At 42.8% G+C, this 17629-nt stretch overlaps 1 protein-coding gene and 1 long non-coding RNA gene across 2 annotated transcripts in view; one reads left to right on the top strand and one right to left on the bottom strand.

Annotated features, from left to right (window-relative positions):
- Window positions 1-16326, bottom strand: part of LOC127057994 (uncharacterized) — a 103112-nt gene extending 86786 nt beyond the window's left edge. The window contains exon 1 of the long non-coding RNA XR_007776255.1: window positions 16238-16326. This is a non-coding gene — a long non-coding RNA (uncharacterized LOC127057994). The remainder of the gene's footprint in view (window positions 1-16237) is intronic.
- CIAO3 (cytosolic iron-sulfur assembly component 3) lies at window positions 513-17581 on the top strand. Its single transcript, XM_050967274.1, has 11 exons — window positions 513-668; window positions 3180-3275; window positions 6938-7081; window positions 7471-7603; window positions 8012-8146; window positions 8570-8688; window positions 10193-10322; window positions 10797-10869; window positions 14105-14242; window positions 15440-15597; window positions 17073-17581. Exons 1-11 carry the CDS (start codon window positions 603-605, stop codon window positions 17309-17311), a joined length of 1431 nt encoding a protein of 476 aa, XP_050823231.1. The 5' UTR covers window positions 513-602; the 3' UTR covers window positions 17312-17581.
- The last annotated feature ends 48 nt before the right edge of the window (window positions 17582-17629 follow it).

Raw genomic sequence — 17629 nt, 5'->3', positions numbered from 1 at the left:
GTTGCTTAGCAGCCTGTGTTTGGGCTGTCTGTACCTAGGCAATCAGCTCTGTCCTGCAGCCCCTAACTCAACAAATGTGCGAGGTGCCATCCAACAGACGGGTGCCCCCTCCATGACCTGCAGGCACACAGGAGAAAGCCCCAGGCTGCTTTCATTACAGTGACCAGATGCCCCAATTTTTGGGTCTCTCTTACACAGGCTCCAATTACCCACCTACCCCCACCCCAATGTTTCACACTTGCTGTCTGGTCACCCCAGCTGCTTAACCCCCCCCCAAATAACCCTGGAGAGGCAGGGGTTAGACACCCCAACCCGGCCACCGCCTCGCTACCAGCCTGCCAACCCCCCCAGTGGGCGCTGCACCCCTCCCCGCCCACACTCGGGTCAGACAGCAAGGAAGAGACGCGCGCACGCGCACTACCTTTTTTTAAAAAGGTGACTTGAGACGCCGACGCATGCGCAAATCTACTGCTTTTGGGCTATTGACGCTTCCGTCCGCCACGGTTTCCGGCAGCGTGGGAACGCTTTTTACGGCAGCGTGGCGTCTCGCTGTTACCTCCCCACGTCGTCGCTGGTGCTTGCTTTCCGGCAGCGTGGCCGGAATGGCGTCTCACTTCAGCGGGGTGCTGCGGCTGGCTGACCTGGATGATTATATCGGGCCCTCGCAGGTGGGTGCGGGGGCGAGCGGCGCAGGCGGGGAGCGCGCTGGTTGGCTGCCTGCCAAGGGGCGCGAGGGCGGGGGAGGCTCCGCACGGCACGGGGGTGCCTGGAGGGGGGCGAGGCAGTTGAGGGGTCCCCCCGGGGGCCGGGGATAGGGGTTGCCCAGGGGATTTGGGGTCCCGGCCGGGGTCGGAGTGTCCTCCCGGGGATGAGGGATTGAGGGTCCCCCACTGGGGCCGGGGGTATAATGGGGGGCTGGGGGGGGTGCCCAGGGCATTGGGGATCCCCCACGGGGGATGGGGATAATAGGTGATTGGGGGGTCCCCTGGGGATGGGGTCGGCTGGGGGGGTCCCCCTGGGGGGATAATAGGTAATTCTCCCCTGAGAATGAGGAGTTGCCTAGGTGATTGGGGGGTCCACTGGGGGGATAATAGGTGATTGGGGGGCCCCCTGAGAATGAGGAGTTGCCTAGGTGATTGGGGGGTCCACTGGGGGGATAATAAGTGATTGGGGGGTCCCCCTGGGGCCCGGGGATGGGGTCCCCCCTGGGGGGATAATAGGTGATTGGGGGGTCCCCCTGGGGCCCGGGGATGGGGTCCCCCCGGGGGGATAATAGGTGATTGGGGGGTCCCCCTGGGGCCCGGGGATGGGGTCCCCCTGGGGGGATAATAAGTGATTGGGGGGCCCCCTGAGAATGAGGAGTTGCCTAGGTGATTGGGGGGTCCACTGGGGGGATAATAGGTGATTGGGAGTCGGGGGGGGCTCTGCAGAGTGGGGGAGTGGAGGGGGTTGAATGGTGGTGTCCCGTCTTCTCAGTTCCTGCGCCTGTCAGGTGAATGCTTGGGTAGATCCCTAAGGGAGCCCTTGGGGCAGGGCCTCTGTCCCTTCTCCCTGCTCCCAGCCCATGCCAGGGTCCCCTGGGCTGGGTATCCCCAGGTAGGGGGAATTCTAGGGGCTTCCCTGGCCTGGTGGCCACTGGGTCTTCGCCTTGCCCTGCCCTGCCCTTCAACTCCACTCCAAACAGGTGGTGCCCATGCTGACTGCTCATGGTTAGCCTCACATAGGTTGTTTTCTGGTAGATTTGAAATAAGCTTTCTGCTTCAATGGGCTGTGGATGCCCGTGTGTCTCTCCTTTCCTGATCTGAGCGCCTAGGGTGGAAGGCGCTATTGACCTGCACAGTTATTACATTTCTCCTCTAACATGTCCAGAAAAGGGATTGTTTCCTTTACTGCTGAAGTGCAGCCACCTCTGGAATAGAGCATGGAGGCTGAGTAACAGTTTGTAACACCACCACACAACCAGTGGAAACATTCTCATATTGAAAAAGCTGCTTCTGCATTTCTAGGACAGCTGGAAAACAAATTGAGATGAAAATCTAACAAGAATTTTTTTTTAAATTCTTACAAGGGCTCCTGTAATATTACCCTTAAAGTGTAAATTATGGACTACAATAGAATATCATTTTGTAAATAGTATCGTCCAAACAGATGGAACAGATAAAAGGAGAGCTGATATAGGAGAGCAGAAAAGACGTCAGTCAGCATCCAGCACAAAGTATTTGCAGTATGGAGGGAATGGAAAGTGGCAGGAACAGAGGTGAGCTTTGCTGTCATTTGGAAATCAGAGCAAATAGGAAAGCAAGACAGGAGAGAGTTGCTAACAGAGCAGCACAAGTGAGGAGAGGACATAGAAGCCCGGGGCTAGAAGTGGGGAGTAAGTCCATGGATAGGTTTGATTGATTTAGATTCAATGAGCATAACTAGGGCATCAGAGTGATTTTTGTCCTCCCTGCAATAGGAGCATTCTGAACCCTGCTAAATTCAGAGCAGAGATTTTTAGAAGCAGGATTTACAGTAATCAAGATGGAAAATGGATTTTGGTAAAGTAAGGATGATTTAAGGTCAGGATGAATTCTGGCAAGGCTGCTAGCCAGACTTCTTAGACAAGGGAGGTGTGGGTGCACAAACAATGCAAATCGTGTAAAGTATAAAAACATCCTCAGGACTTCAGTCACTGAACTCTAACACACTAAACGGAAACAGTCCATATAAAGTCATCTGCTTGCCCTCAACATCAAATGAAATTTCATTGGCGATAGCCACATGTTGAATGTAATGACCACGCCTCCTATCTACTAAAACTCACAATCAAGAATGCCTGATCGCCCTTAGAGATTCTGGAAAGGACAGAACTTTGCAGTCATCTCTTTTCAGCAAGACCTCTTTAAATCTGGGTGTGTCACACTGGCAGCAAAATTGTTCTGTAGTTTTGGTTATGATGTTGGAAAAGTGTTCATTCTGTAAAAATGGGGTAAGCAGATTTTGTGTGTTTGATTTTTGCTTGTCTCCTTGGTGGTTACAGGAATTGTAAGATTGCACATTAAACAAAGAATCCAGTGCAGCTTAAACCAGAGATAAGAATTTTACACTCTATCCAGTTTCAATCAGTCTTTTCCTCTCCTGCATCTTTCATATTTAAAGGTTCCTCTCCTTAATTTTTTACTTTATTTCTGTTTTAGGATTGTGTAAAGCCAATAAAAGTTGAAAAGAAATCTGGAAAAACAGCAGCCAAGATCCGAATTGAAGATGATGGCAGCTATTTTCAAATCAATCAGGTAAGAATGTTTTCCCCTTGTAATCATTGTGTAGAAAATCCACAAATTACCTTATTATTCTGCATAAGTACGTTACAACTATTAAATATATGATATCCAATGATTGCAAACGTGATGACAATGTAGATCACTCAGTCTGAGATGATACCTGTTGTCACTGTTACTTATTTGAAAGAGTGGGAGTGGGTACTCAATTAAAATAGATGTGACTCGCTGCTGGTAATTTATTTTATTTTTCGTTCTGATTCTTTAAAAGATATTTGTAAAGTGGCTTGTCACGTAATGGCATAGCCTTTGGAACTAGCTAATGATAGAATCAGGGGGAGGAGTGGCACTATATGTGAAAGAAAATGTAGATTCAAATGAAGGAAAAATCTTAAGCGAATCCACATGTTCCATAGAATCACTATGGATAGAAATTTCATGCTCTAATAAAAATATAACATTAGGGATCTATTATCGACCACCTGACCAGGACAGTAATAGTGATGATGAAATGCTAAGGGAAATTAGAGATGCTATCAAAATTAAGAACCAAATAATAGTGGGGGATTTCAATTATCCCTATATTGACTGGGAACATTTCACTTCAGGACAAAATGCGGAGATAAAATTTCTCGATACTTTAAATGACTGCTTCATGAAGCAGCTGGTTCTGGAACCCACAAGGGGAGAGGCAACTCTAGATTTAATCCTAAGTGGAGCGCAGGAGCTGGTCCAAGAGGTAACTGTAGCAGGACCGCTTGGAAATAGTGACCATAATACAATAGCATTCAACATCCCTGTGGGGGGAAGAACACCTCAACTGCCCAACACTGTGGCATTTAATTTCAAAAGAGGGAACTATACAAAAATGAGGGGGTTAGTTAAACAAAAGTTAAAAGGTACAGTGACTAAAGTGAAATCCCTGCAAGTTGCATGGGCCCTTTTTAAAGACACCGTAATAGAGGCCCAACTTCGATGTATACCCCAAATTAAGAAACACAGTAAAAGAACTAAAAAAGAGCCACCGTGGCTTAACAACCATGTAAAAGAAGCAGTGAGAGATAAAAAGACTTCCTTTTTAAAAAGTAGAAGTCAAATCCTAGTGAGGCAAATAGAAAGGAGCACAAACACTGCCAGCTTAAGTGCAAGAGTGTAATAAGAAAAGCCAAAGAGGAGTTTGAAGAACAGCTAGCCAAAAACTCCAAAGGTGGTAATAAAATGTTTTTTAAGTACATCAGAAGCAGGAAGCCTGCTAAACAACCAGTGGGGCCCCTTGACGATCGAAATACAAAAGAAGCGCTTAAAGATGATAAAGTCATTGCGGAGAAACTAAATGGACTCTTTGCTTCAGTCTTCACGGCTGAGGATGTTAGGGAGATTCCCAAACCTGAGCCGGCTTTTGTAGGTGACAAATCTGAGGAACTGTCACAGATTGAAGTGTCACTAGAGGAGGTTTTGGAATTAATTGATAAACTCAACATTAACAAGTCACTGCGACCAGATGGCATTCACCCAAGAATTCTGAAAGAACTCAAATGTGAAGTTGCGGAACTATTAACTGAGGTTTGTAACCTGTCCTTTAAATCAGCTTCTGTACCCAAAAGTTAGCTAATGTAATGCCAATATTTAAAAAGGGCTCTAGAGGTGATCCCGGCAGTTACAGACCGGTAAGTCTAACATCAGTACCGGGCAAATTAGTCGAAACAATAGTTAAGAGTAAAATTGTCAGACACATAGAAAAACATAAACTATTGAGCAATAGTCAACATGGTTTCTGTAAAGGGAAATCATGTCTTACTAATCTATTAGAGTTCTTTGAAGGGGTCAACAAACATGTGGACAAGGGTGATCCAGTGGACATAGTGTACTTAGATTTCCGAAAAGCCTTTGACAAGGTCCCACACCAAAGGCTCTTACGTAAATTAAGCTGTCATGGGATAAAAGGGAAGGTCCTTTCATGGATTGAGAACTGGTTAAAAGACAGGGAACAAAGGGTAGGAATTAATGGTAAATTCTCAGAATGGAGAGGGGTAACTCGTGGTGTTCCCCAAGGGTCAGTCCTAGGACCAATCCTATTCAATTTATTCAAAAATGATCTGGAGAAAGGGGTAAACAGTGAGGTGGCAACGTTTGCAGATGATACTAAACTACTCAAGATAGTTAAGACCAAAGCAGATTGTGAAGAACTTCAAAAAGATCTCACAAAACTAAGTGATTGGGCAACAAAATGGCAAATGAAATTTAATGTGGATAAAAGTAAAGTAATGCACATTGGAAAAAATAACCTCAACTATACATACAATATGATGAGGGCTAATTTAGCTATAACAAGTCAGGAAAAAGATCTTGGCGTCATCGTGGATATTTCTCTGAAGATGTCCACGCAGAGGCGGTCAAAAAAGCAAACAGGATGTTAGGAATCATTAAAAATGGGATAGAGAATAAGACTGAGAATGTATTATTGCCCTTATATAAATCCATGGTACGCCCACATCTCGAATACTGTGTACAGATGTGGTCTCCTCACCTCAAAAAAGATATTCTAGCACTAGAATAGGTTCAGAAAAGGGCAACTAAAATGATTAGGGGGTTGGAGAGGGTCCCGTATGAGGAAAGATTAAAGAGGCTAGGCCTCTTCAGCTTGGAAAAGAGGAGACTAAGGGGGGATATTATAAAGGTATATAAAATCATGAGTGATGTGGAGAAAGTGGATTAGGAAAAGTTATTTATTTATTCCCATAATACAAGAACTAGGGGTCCCCAAATGAAATGAATAGGTAGCAGGTTTAAAACAAATAAAAGGAAGTTCTTCTTCACGCAGCGCACAGTCAACTTGTGGAACTCCTTACCTGAGGAGGTTGTGAAGGCAGGGACTATAACAATGTTTAAAAGGGAACTGGATAAATTCATGGTGGCTAAGTCCATAAATGGCTATTAGCCAGGAAGGGTAAAGAATGGTCTCCCTAGCCTCTGTTCATCAGAGGATGGAGATGGATGACAGGAGAGAGATCACTTGATCGTTGCCTGTTAGCTTCACTCCCTCTGGGGTACCTGGCATTGGCCACTGTCGGTGGACTGATACTGGGCTAGGTGGACATTTGGTCTGACCCGGTACGGACGTTCTTATGTTCTTATTATGTAAAACCAACAGAGTTGTAATGAACTATTTTCATGGTTGCAAAAGTAGAATGACAGCAATTTGGAGGTTAAGTGAGCTGGGAACATTGCAGAAATGATGTTCTCCGCTTCAGGGGTTAGGGTGTACTTCCTACACAAACTTGGGATGCTGTTCTTTCAAGAGAGCTTGATGTCTGTGTTGAGTTGAAGATGGAGGCTGCTGCATTACTGGTGTCTGTTAAGGAAGGTGCACAGAGGTATGATTGTGCCCTAGAGCAGCCATCATTTAGTGGGCGAAAGCAGCGTTTGCCATGAGATTAAGGCTATCAGTACCCTGATGCTCAGGCTATGATTCTGGTTTCTGACTTTCGGTTTGGTCTGACTGAAGATTTATGTTGAGTGATGGGCCCCCCAAAAACAAAGTCGTTTGAAAACTGATTTAGTTCAAACGTTTTGGCAAAATTCTCTTAGTACCATGTAGCAGGTTTGTCTTTGATATGTTCTGCATATGGATCTCTGATTCCTATGGCTCGGACTGGCTCTAATCTGTTTCTTTCTAGGATGGAGGAGCACAAAAGCTTGAAAAGGCTAAAATTACCCTGAATGATTGTTTAGCTTGTAGTGGCTGCATCACATCTGCAGAAAGCGTGTTAATCACTCAGCAGAGCCATGAAGAGCTCTGCAAAGTGTTAAGTTCCAATAAGGTAGGTGATACTCAACTAATGCAGTAGCCAGCAGGTAGGCTCAAGAATTTGAAAACCATACTGTTTGATTGCTGAAGCACAGGTAAAATAATGTGTAAGAAGATCATCTGTATCCTAATAGTCTTCAAGAACCAAAAGGTATTGTAGGACATCCACAACACAACATATTTATCTGTTCCTCTGAATTGTCAGATTAAGTTTGTGAAAGGATCATAATATGTCATACAGTAATCTCTTGATTTGGAAGTGCAACATCTTCCCCCACTGGATCATACTTTAAAAAGAAAACATTGCGACCACGGACAAGTATCTTCTAAATTACTAACATATCAAAGATGCTATATCTTAACTGTTCAGGAAATGATAATATTCCACTTCTTGTTTTTCAGACTGCAGCTCCTAATCAACAGAAGCTAGTTATAGTTTCCGTTTCACCACAATCCAGAGCATCACTAGCTGCAAGATTTAAGATGACGCCTCTAGAAACAGCAAAGAAATTGACAGCATTCTTAAAAAATTTAGGCAAGCTTGTTACCTTTTGGTAATCGCAGACGAAATTTTTGGGTATAGCTTAGTAACATTCCAAGTGCAACTTCTGTTTGTCTGTAGAAGTTGCGTGAATAAACTTCCAAGTGCCTGTTTCAAAAATCATAACGTGAATGGGAATTCAGACCTCTGTTACTTTGATGACGTATTAAACTCAATGTGAGGGAAGGGATCCTAAAACACTCCATCATCAATTCATTTTTCTCATCCAGTTTTTCTATTTGCCTGTCTTATTATGTACTAGGAAACTGTTCTGTTTCCAGTTACAGCAGTCTATAAATATGTAAAAATACCAGGCTTCAACCTATCTGGGCTGGATTTTTGTGTTGTAGTTTGTGGCATTTGTCAATTTTTTGGTGGCTTTAATACCTCTATGCTATCTAGGTGTGCACTATGTGTTTGATACAACTTTCTCAAGAAACTTCAGCTTGTTGGAGAGCCAACGAGAGTTTGTACGACGCTTTCAAAGGCAAACTGAAGATAAAAAGGCTTTGCCCATGCTGGCCTCTGCCTGTCCAGGTATATTGTAATATAGTTAAAGGCTATAGAAGTGGTCAGATAATGTGGCAGACTAACTGCACACTAGAGAAGTGTAGTAAACAGCTGAAAAAGTTAATGGCTAAAACCATGTGTACATGAGACTTGCTCTTGGTGCTATGTGCTGTGAAGATATTAAAAATGTCCTCAATGGTCTTATAAAGAAAGACACTTGTTCCTGAATATGATTACATGAACTGTGGAAGTTCTTACCCATAGTGGTACAGATGTTTAAGTGCACTGTTACTTTGCAAAGCTAGTCTTGTCCCAGAATCCAGTTGGTAAGAGCTATTATACTGTGTGCCGAAGAGAGGCTGAAAATGATTGTTATTGGCTGGCAATAAGGCTGATTCAGAAGCCACTGAAAGTCTGTGCATTGATTAATTATACTTCATCTTTTCGCAGGTTGGATCTGCTATGCAGAGAAAACTCATGGAAGTTTTGTTATTCCTTACATTAGTACCACTAAGTCCCCACAGCAGGTCATGGGCTCCTTGATCAAGGGTCACTTTGCAAAACAGCAGGTAAGGCTTTGCATAGACCATGCTTAACAGGAAACTGTAGAAATTAGATCTTGAGCTGTGTTTAAAACATTGTTAAAGACAGTGTATTAAATAGGATTGATTTACAGATATAAAAATCTTGTAGATCACTAGCAAATCAGCCTATCATCTCACTTTAATTTCATGAGGAGCTTCAGCTCTCTGAGCTAAGAGTTGAAAACAGTATCTAAAAATTGATCTATCAGGGATCAATTTTCGCATCTCATCTAGATGCGATAAATCGATCCCTGAATCAGTGCCCATACTCCACCTCGGCAGGAGGAGTAAGTGGAGTTGACGGAGGAGCCGTAGCAGTTGACTCGGCGCCGTGAGAATGGCCAGGTAAGTGGAACTAAGATACTTCAACTTCAGCTACATGAATAGCATAGCTGAAGTTGCGTATCTTAGATTGATCCCCCTCCCAGTGTAGACCAGCCCTTAGTTGGAGAGAGAATGTTAAAATCAGACTCATGCCACCAGATGTCTCCTTTGCCTCCCTTCTGATACTTGGTCTTAGACCCCCTCTTTAGCTATCCAGCTCTTTTTGTGCAAGTGCCTATTGGGAGCAGAGTTTCAGGTTTGGATTGAAAAGGTCAGTTAAAACCTCTATCCGTTCTTCAACAAATCTAGAAGAATTGGATTTGTCACATCCCTTCTACCATTTTATTTGCTTTTCTGGTGAGTTTTTTTCCTATCTAAAAGCAAACTACTACCATGATCTTATACAGAGCTTGAATTCATGTTTACATGCAGATAGTCTCTTGCTAAAAAATTATGTGCTTTTCCTCAGCTTGATGTTTTTATTTCAGTTTGATTTTATTCTGTTCTATCGTTGTTGCCTCTGGAATTCCTCCAAATGTCACTTTGATGTCTAAAGACTGGTGTCACTCTTATAGCCAAATGTTGAGTCCACCAAGAAACTTGAGCATTGCTACTGCCATGTTTTGATTATCCATTAATGAATACTGGTTTTAACACTTTTGTTGAATAAACTCAGACATCTGGCAACTACTCAGAGCATTTGACATGAGATACTGAAACAATGGCCTTGATTCAACAACTTGTTTCCTTGGTCCCTGGGAGCTTCTTGGATTGTGATGAACTTCACCTAATTTCCTGGAGTAGTTGGTGCAGAATATAAATTGTCATGGGTCTGAGTCTGGCCTGGGGCAATGGATATGAAACACAGTTGACTACTCATGTAATTACGGACTCTTAACTGACTAAATCTGCCAGGATCGTCTGGCTTAATAGAGGAAACAAAACAAAACAAAAAGCTATTAAAGCGTGCTACAGAGATAGTTACTCTATTATTCTTTCCTGCACAGTTGGGAAGGAATAGAAAGTATTAATTCAGGTACTGAAAATTGTTAGCAGCAAAGGAGATTTCTAGCAGCACAATTGGCTTTTAGCTGCTACACTCCTATCTGTGCCTTCATTAAATTAATTAATAGCAGTTAGTGCAACTGTACAAATTTTTTTGCAGCATTTTTCACCTGACCAGACCTACCATGTGACAGTAATGCCCTGTTATGACAAAAAACTAGAAGCTTCAAGACCAGACTTCTTCAGCCAAGAGTACCAAACTCGTGAGGTTGACTGTGTAATTACTACGGGTAAGGGAACCAGAGGTGCTCCATTGGTTCTTATGATATAAGATAGTAGCTGCTGATCCTAAAATAATGCTCTGCTCTGAAATGCCATGTAGACTATGCTATCTAGCTTCACCTCACTTGTCCTCTGATCCACAGATACGTACTAGACCAGAGTGCTTTGTAAAATATGCTTTCATGACCTTTTATCTGTTCTGTCAGTAATTTTACATTTTAACACTTGGTTTTCTAGGACATTAGCCAATGAAAACTTGTCTACTTGGAATGTGTTTTTGCATTCACCTTTGAGCCTTCTGGGTTCAGACTGTTTTCCTGCAAAGCATCTCCAATTGCCACACAATAGAAGTGAAAAAAGTTAAGAAATAGTCACGAGGGGCCAGTTGGCATTAATTACATTTGTGGAATTTAGGCTTTCATGCTGGTGAACATTTTTCTTTACCCTAGAAGAGAACACTTACACCGGTGTTTCTGTTTCAGGAGAAGTTCTACGATTGTTGGAACAAAAGGGAGTCTCTCTGTCAGATGTGGACACGGCTCCTTTGGATACCATGTAAGAACAAATGATCTCCCTTAAACGTTTACTGAAATATTCTCACAGCCGGGTTCTACAGCAGAATTTGCCCCTTCCACAAGTGATTTAACACTACAGGAGTTGCAGATATTTGCATTTTTGTACATCTTACTCAGATTTTTGCTGTTGTCTTACGGATCTTGAATCTGTTAAAAACAATAGTGCATCATCAACTGCTCTGTGCAATCTGCAAGATCAGGTTAGTAAGCATTTTAAGAGACTCTGAAGTCAACTGTCTGCTGTAGACTTATTTTCATAGCCCAACCGTTAAGAGTTGTTTTTCTCTAAAGCAGCAGAAGTGGATGAATTCACTTAGTAAGATTGTTAGTGACATAATTGTTCTGCACTTTTCTGTCCAATCTTTATTACTTCATGTAGCTAACATTCACAGTGTATCTGTTTTTAGAGACATTACACCAAGCACAAATTTAGAAACTAGTGAGCAAATGGAAAAATGAAATAGTTTAGAATGGAGAATATAATATGATAATACAGAAATTTACAGGTCTGCTATGTTTAGTTTTTTAGTACTGTATTTATTCCAGTGCTAAAGAACAAATGAGAAAATATCAAAGTAATTTCAGCTAGTCTTTAGGCATTCTCTTATGCAATAAAAGCATATTGAACATGTGTAAAGCAGATGAGGCTGTTTAATTGCTTTAACTGAAAAGTAACTTGGCTGAATGCCAACCGCATGGAAAGTGACTGCAAGAATTTGGAGGATTTAGAAATCAGATGTTTTATTCACCTAAATTGGCATTAGCTGCAGTATTCCATAGCACATTAAACTAAAAGGATGTGTTTTCATCAGTGTATGGAAAGTGCTACAAATTCAGTATTTCCCTAGAAGCTATAAGAGAAGAAAATAGATGTACATGGCCCAGTAGGCTAGTGTACAATTTTTGCCTCATGGTTAGAGCATGTGTCAGTATAATAGTGCTTGCATCTGTAACTTTCACTCCATGCATCTGAAGAACTGAGGTTTTTTGCCCACGAAAGTGTGTGCCCAAATAAATCTGTTAGTCTTTAGGGTGCCACTGGACCCCTTGTGGTTTTTTTCATTAACATTTCCATAGCAGCAAACAAAATCTCTAACTCTTTGATAAAATCTTTGGCTAACATATTAAAAGTGCTTGTTTAATGTTATGTCTCATGTTTAGTGATGATAATGCTCCTCTCTAACCTTCTGCGATCCTTACCCTACTCAGTAAATTGACTGGTCATAAACAGCACGTATTCCACAGAATTTGGAGGATTAACATAAGCAGTCAAATGGCTGTTGTTCCATTTATTCCTTTGGCATGTGGAAAAGGCCACTAAGAGGTTATTAAATTTGGCAGCAAGAATGATACAAGTGCCAAAAATCCTTGTGCTTTTGCTGGTATTACTGCTTGCCTTAGCCAGCGATGGGGCTTACCGTCAGACTCCTTTCACAGAGCAGCAGTACGTGAGGCTGGACACACTGAAACATTTATTAATGAATCACAGTTCCTGTAAACAAGAATTGAGTTAAAAATAGCCTCTGCCTGATTACAGGGTGCAATAGTGTCTTTCACTATTCTAAGGCTGCGATTTTTATCTGCAAGTGGCAACGTCTTAGATCTGACTGAAATCCCAGGTGTTTTCCCTTCTGCAGCTGTGAGCAGCAGAATGCAAGTGTCACACTCTCTGATGAGAAAAGAACAAGGAGTACTTGTGGTGATACAGACTGACACAGCTACCACTCTGGAAACTGTTTGAGTGGGTAAAAACACCTAAACATCTCCTGATTATCCTCTTATAACAAAAGCCATTGTTGTGAGTTGCTGTTCTCAAGAAGCATTACAGCAGCCTTCCAGATAGACAGCTGTGCCTTGTCAGATTACTGGGATTGTTTGAGGTGTTTGACCCTTGGCTTTTCTTGGCATTCTTTAGGCCATACAAACACAAGTGTTCCCCTTTAGCTCGCAGGCTTCTAGGAAAGACTGAGCTAAAGTTCAAGAGGTTTGGCCTTTGTTGTTTTGGGTTTCCTAGAAGTTCTGTGGTTAAGGGTATGGAAAGCAGCTGGCCAGGATTGATAACTGAGGCCATTTCCCCTCCCAGCTATCCCAGTTGTACTGGAACATCTGCTGTGTAAATGCTTTTGGGCTAAGTCCCGATTCCTGGGTCTGAAGTGGATTCACTGAGGCTGTTCTATTGGCATTTCCCCGTTATTGGAGAGAAGTGCATGAGTAGCAAAATGACTTTCAATTAAAAACAAAATTCAGCAGTAGGGTTGCTGGTTATTCTGCAGGGTGGGTTTAACATTCATCAATGGCATTATCAAAACCAATAGCCTGGATCCTCCAGAAATGGAAATCATAGAATATCAGGCTTGGAAGGGACCATCTAGTCCAACCCCGTGCTCAAAGCAGGGCCAATCCCCAGACAGATTTTTGCCCCAGATCCCTAAGTGGCCCCCTCAAGGATTGAACTCACAACTCTGGGTTTAGCAGGGTAATGCTCAAACCACTGAGCCATCCCTTCCCTCCCCATAAATGAGCTATGAAGTGGAAGACCTGTTTAAATGCGCAGGTGTGATCGGTGCTCTCAAAATTCCTAAGGTAGACATGTTTGAAGGCAGTTTCTATTGGATGGGCTCTCCAAGACTGTACGGTCATGTAAAGTTAAACCCTGCAACCAGTCTCTTTTTTTTTCATTGGAAACTTCAGTTTAACCATTATAGAAGCAGAAAAGTAACAAGTCTGAGCAAAATTCCTTAATGTTCAAATAGACACTTGTAGTGGGGATTAGCAAAGATGTTAGAGTTTAAGGCTTAAACGCTCTGATAACAGTGACACAGTGAAAGTTACTGGGAGATGGTATGTTTGACTTGGAACAAATTTTCCTTTTAAAAGTTCTAAAAGTTGGATCAAGCCCGTACCTGACAGTGTAGGGTTAAATTTACATAGCCCTGAAATTATCACGAGTCAGTACCAGGCAGTTCATAGCTATCGGATGGGAAGTTGGTCTCAAGGAACTAAATTACAGCTGGCTACGTGTTACTTCCAAATTCCTTCTTGTGCATGGTGAAGTAATTCTGTTTCAGGAGGAGAAAAGGGCTTTTTTACTAGTGGTCTGAAACTACTTCACTGTCGCTGAAGTCGGTTTCTCAGTGCCAATGGATGTAGCACTGGGTAGCCTATTTTATAAGCAGGTGCAAAGAGGGGCCTTCTTTTTCTTCCCTTTTCCCTAGGTTTAGCAGCGTTTCCGAAGAGGAGCTCCTTGGCCATTCTGGTGGCGGTTCTGGTGGCTATTTGGAACACATATACAAGTATGCAGCAAAAGAACTGTTTGGGATTCAAGTGGATGAAGTTCAATACAAACCTTTAAAGTAAGGAATTGAAACTATGTTGCAGCGTGTTGTATTTCACTGCAGTTCTGTTTATACTCATCTCCTGCCGGTAATCAAAGAGCAATCTTCGGTGTTAAACATTTTACAGCAAGCCATGGCAATTGGCTCCCTACTCCCAGCAGTCTGTGCAGCCTTTTCCCCTGGGGCCTTCTTGACCCCTTCCCCATCACCCACATAGTGTTCTGCAGTGTAGATTTCCCCACTGTTAAGCTAAAGAAAACATTTAGAGCAACCTGGCAGCTGACGCTCTCATAGAAATGAGGGAGCCCTTCACCTGTCATCAGACACTAAAATAGATGTGTTGGGATTTTAATGCCTCCTCCCTAATTGTGTTAATTAGTGGTTAGATTAGAAGATTAGGTGTCAGGACTCCTGGGTTGTATTTCCAACTTTGCCACCCAGTTGCTGAGAGACCTTGAGCAAGTCACTTAAATCTCTCTCTGCCTCACTTTAAAATGAAACTCCTGCCTGCCTCCCAGGTGTGTATATAATGTATCATTTGTAGGGCCCTATAGAAGTACGTACTAACATGGGGATTTTGATGTCCAGACACTGATGCTCTTCAGCAGATCACAGCCTAACAGCAAGGTGGTCATCTAGGGTGTGTGAACCTGAGGGTTGCTAAGAGGAATCCATGCACAAGTTGTTCTCATATTTCCCAGCCGCCATGTGCAGTGCATGGCTGTTTGGCCAGGGAGCAGCACAGCTGGCCTGATTTGAGCTGCGGAGTGTGCCAATTGTCTGACTGAGCGAGACTGGAGAGAGTTCAGAGCTCGACATTAAGAAGTGTACAAGCATCCGTTTGGGGGAAATGGTTTCCATAGCACACTGTGTGTTTCTCATTTTCTTGCCTTATAACTGTTCTGTTTCTACTAAAGACACCAATAATTGATGTTGACCAGCGTGACATCTGCATTATGTGGACATAAAAATGTTCATGTTTACACACTTTTCCTTTTGTATTTGAGGTAGAATTGGGGTTTAGGTCCCTAATTTAACTAGATTTATGGAGGATGGTTTCTTCCCCAAGAACACTTGTCCTCTGCTGCCTCAAAGGACAGTTTCTTTATTTGAATAATCTTCTGCGTAAAACTTAAACTTGCTCTCTAGTATTCAGTCAAGTGCCAAATAGAGAATTAATTTAGATAAATGATTTTGCCTGATTTTATTCCCTAGAAACAAGGATTTCCAGGAAGTGACACTAGAAAAGGATGGCACAGTCCTGCTGCAGTTTGCCTTGGCTTATGGATTTCGAAACATACAGAACTTAATGCAAAAACTGAAACGAGGAAAATCACCTTATCACTATGTTGAAGTCATGGCTTGCCCATCAGGTAAGGCTACACAGGGACTTTTGCTGGTAGGTCAAGGTTTGCTGTAAGATTTCTTAGGGTTTCTGAAGTTCTGAGAGCTGGATTGAAGCCTTCGTGTCTGTTTGTGTGTTTGAAAGCTACAGGCTGTGTGTTTAGTGTTTTGTTAAGTCAGGTGTGTTGGTTTTGTTTTTTAAGTGTAGCAGTCAACAATTCTTTAGCAATTAATTACTTTATAGTCATGATTGAAACTGTGCATGTCAAAACTGGGTGCAATTCTTAATTAACAATTCAGCTTTTAAAAACCTCCTCACTGCCCTGCCCCAGCTTTGTAAACCCAAGTGCTTCCAAAGCCATGCAGAAGTGAAAGTTCTGCTTTTCAGCTAGCTTAGAGACAGAGGGTGCTCCATTTCAATGAGCTAGAAACAGTTTGCCCACTTCTCTCAATCTTTCTCCCTTCAACTTGGTCAGTGATGTTCAATTACCTTCTCTGCCTTCACGATGCATGACTCCTTCCATTTGGCTGATGGGAGGTAGAGCTATATTCTCAGCTCAAGAGTCACACTATCCCCTTGAGAGGACTGCAGGGTGTGAGAAATAGGAGGAGTAACTTGTAGAAAAAATTCTTAAGACTTCTTAGAAAGTGTTAAATAGATTCCCTTACCTTTGTGGTGTAGTGAGTGCTGCTGCCTCTTCTGGTTGGATACGTAGGCAATTGAATTTAGCCAGCCAGCTACATTAGGAAAACGCTATCCCTCTGGGGTAAATGAGTCCAAAGCAACCACTGGCTCTGACTAGCCATTCTTCACCCTCTCTGGGCCTCAGTTGCTCCTCTAGGGTCCATATAATCTTTACCTAGTAACAGTGTTCCCCAGCACTGAAGAATTGGTTGCATGGTCCAAACTCGGCATTATGCAGCTGACTCGGATAGCTCTGGTTTCAGGCACACTGCTCCCCCACATTTGCAGTGCCTGGCTTCTTCCCAGGACCCCTCCCAGCTGCTTTCTTCAGTCATCCAACACTCTTGCAAACTCCCCCTCCTAGTCCTCTGTTTATGGAGAGGGCAGGACTGTCCATCTCCTTCCTTCAGTTGAGACTCAAAGGCTGTTTCTGCCTTGCTCTAAGCATGGTCCTTTTCCAGGCTGTCTGAAGGAGTGACCCAAGTTCCTGCTCCCTCCCCAACTTCCCCTCCCTCTCTCTCTCTGAAGAACAGGCAGTCCTAGTTTCCTGTCCTTTTATCAGCATGCATTGCTGTCCATTCTGAACTAGGACTGGGCCACAGCCGACCAATAGGCTCCTTTATAGGGCTTGTGGGTCCCACTATGTTATGGTATTTGATTTTCATTCCCCACTTATCTGTGTTTTTCATTGATGAAGTCTTATGTTGCTACTGTCAGTTTCAGATTGAGGTAATTGGTTTGTATTAATTGGTTTAATTACTCTTAAAGTTTTATTAAAGCATTTCCACACCCACAGTCATGTTCTCGTGTTGCACCTAGGCTGTTTAAACGGAGGTGGTCAGATCAGAGCAGAAGGTGAATCCAGCAAGGATTTGCTTCAGCAAGTTGAGAAGTTGTATGAATCTGTTAAGACTGAAATTCCAGAGAGGAACCGCACTGTAAAAGAACTGTATGAACAGTGGCTGGGTGGTACAAACTCAGAAAAAGCTGGAACAACGTTGCACACGGCGTACCATGCAGTGGAGAAAATGAACTCTGGATTTAATATCAAATGGTGAAGATGTATAATGCACTTGTATTTCTACAGGGACTGTAAATCTGTGAGACCAAGAGGTACACTTACTCGGTGCCCTGTTAAGTCAGCTGTCATTTTAAAGTCCTCAGAATCCAGCATGTGCACTGAAATTCTAGGATACCATGACTGGAAGAACACAATTTATACACAGAAAATGTCCTGCAGCTAAAAGATAATGTGTATACACCCTGGTACTGCTAATGAGTTCCTATAGCTTCTAAGGCTATTTAAATAAAAACAGATGCTGACTTGGGATGTGAAATTTCTCTTTAAAAGAGGCAGTCTATATTAGCCACCACAC

The sequence above is a fragment of the Gopherus flavomarginatus genome, chromosome 9 (genome assembly GCF_025201925.1).
Source record: "Gopherus flavomarginatus isolate rGopFla2 chromosome 9, rGopFla2.mat.asm, whole genome shotgun sequence".
NCBI lineage: Eukaryota > Metazoa > Chordata > Testudines > Testudinidae > Gopherus > Gopherus flavomarginatus.
Note: the sequence above shows the minus strand (reverse complement) of the source record. Positions and strands in the feature narration are given on the sequence as shown.

Coding starts and splice junctions, on each gene's coding strand:
- CIAO3 (XM_050967274.1), top strand. CDS start 603: ATGGCGTCTCACTTCAGCGGGGTGCTGCGGCTGGCTGACCTGGATGAT. Junction 669..3,179: donor ATTATATCGGGCCCTCGCAG/GTGGGTGCGGGG, acceptor TTTCTGTTTTAG/GATTGTGTAAAGCCAATAAA. Junction 14,243..15,439: donor GTTCAATACAAACCTTTAAA/GTAAGGAATTGA, acceptor TTTATTCCCTAG/AAACAAGGATTTCCAGGAAG.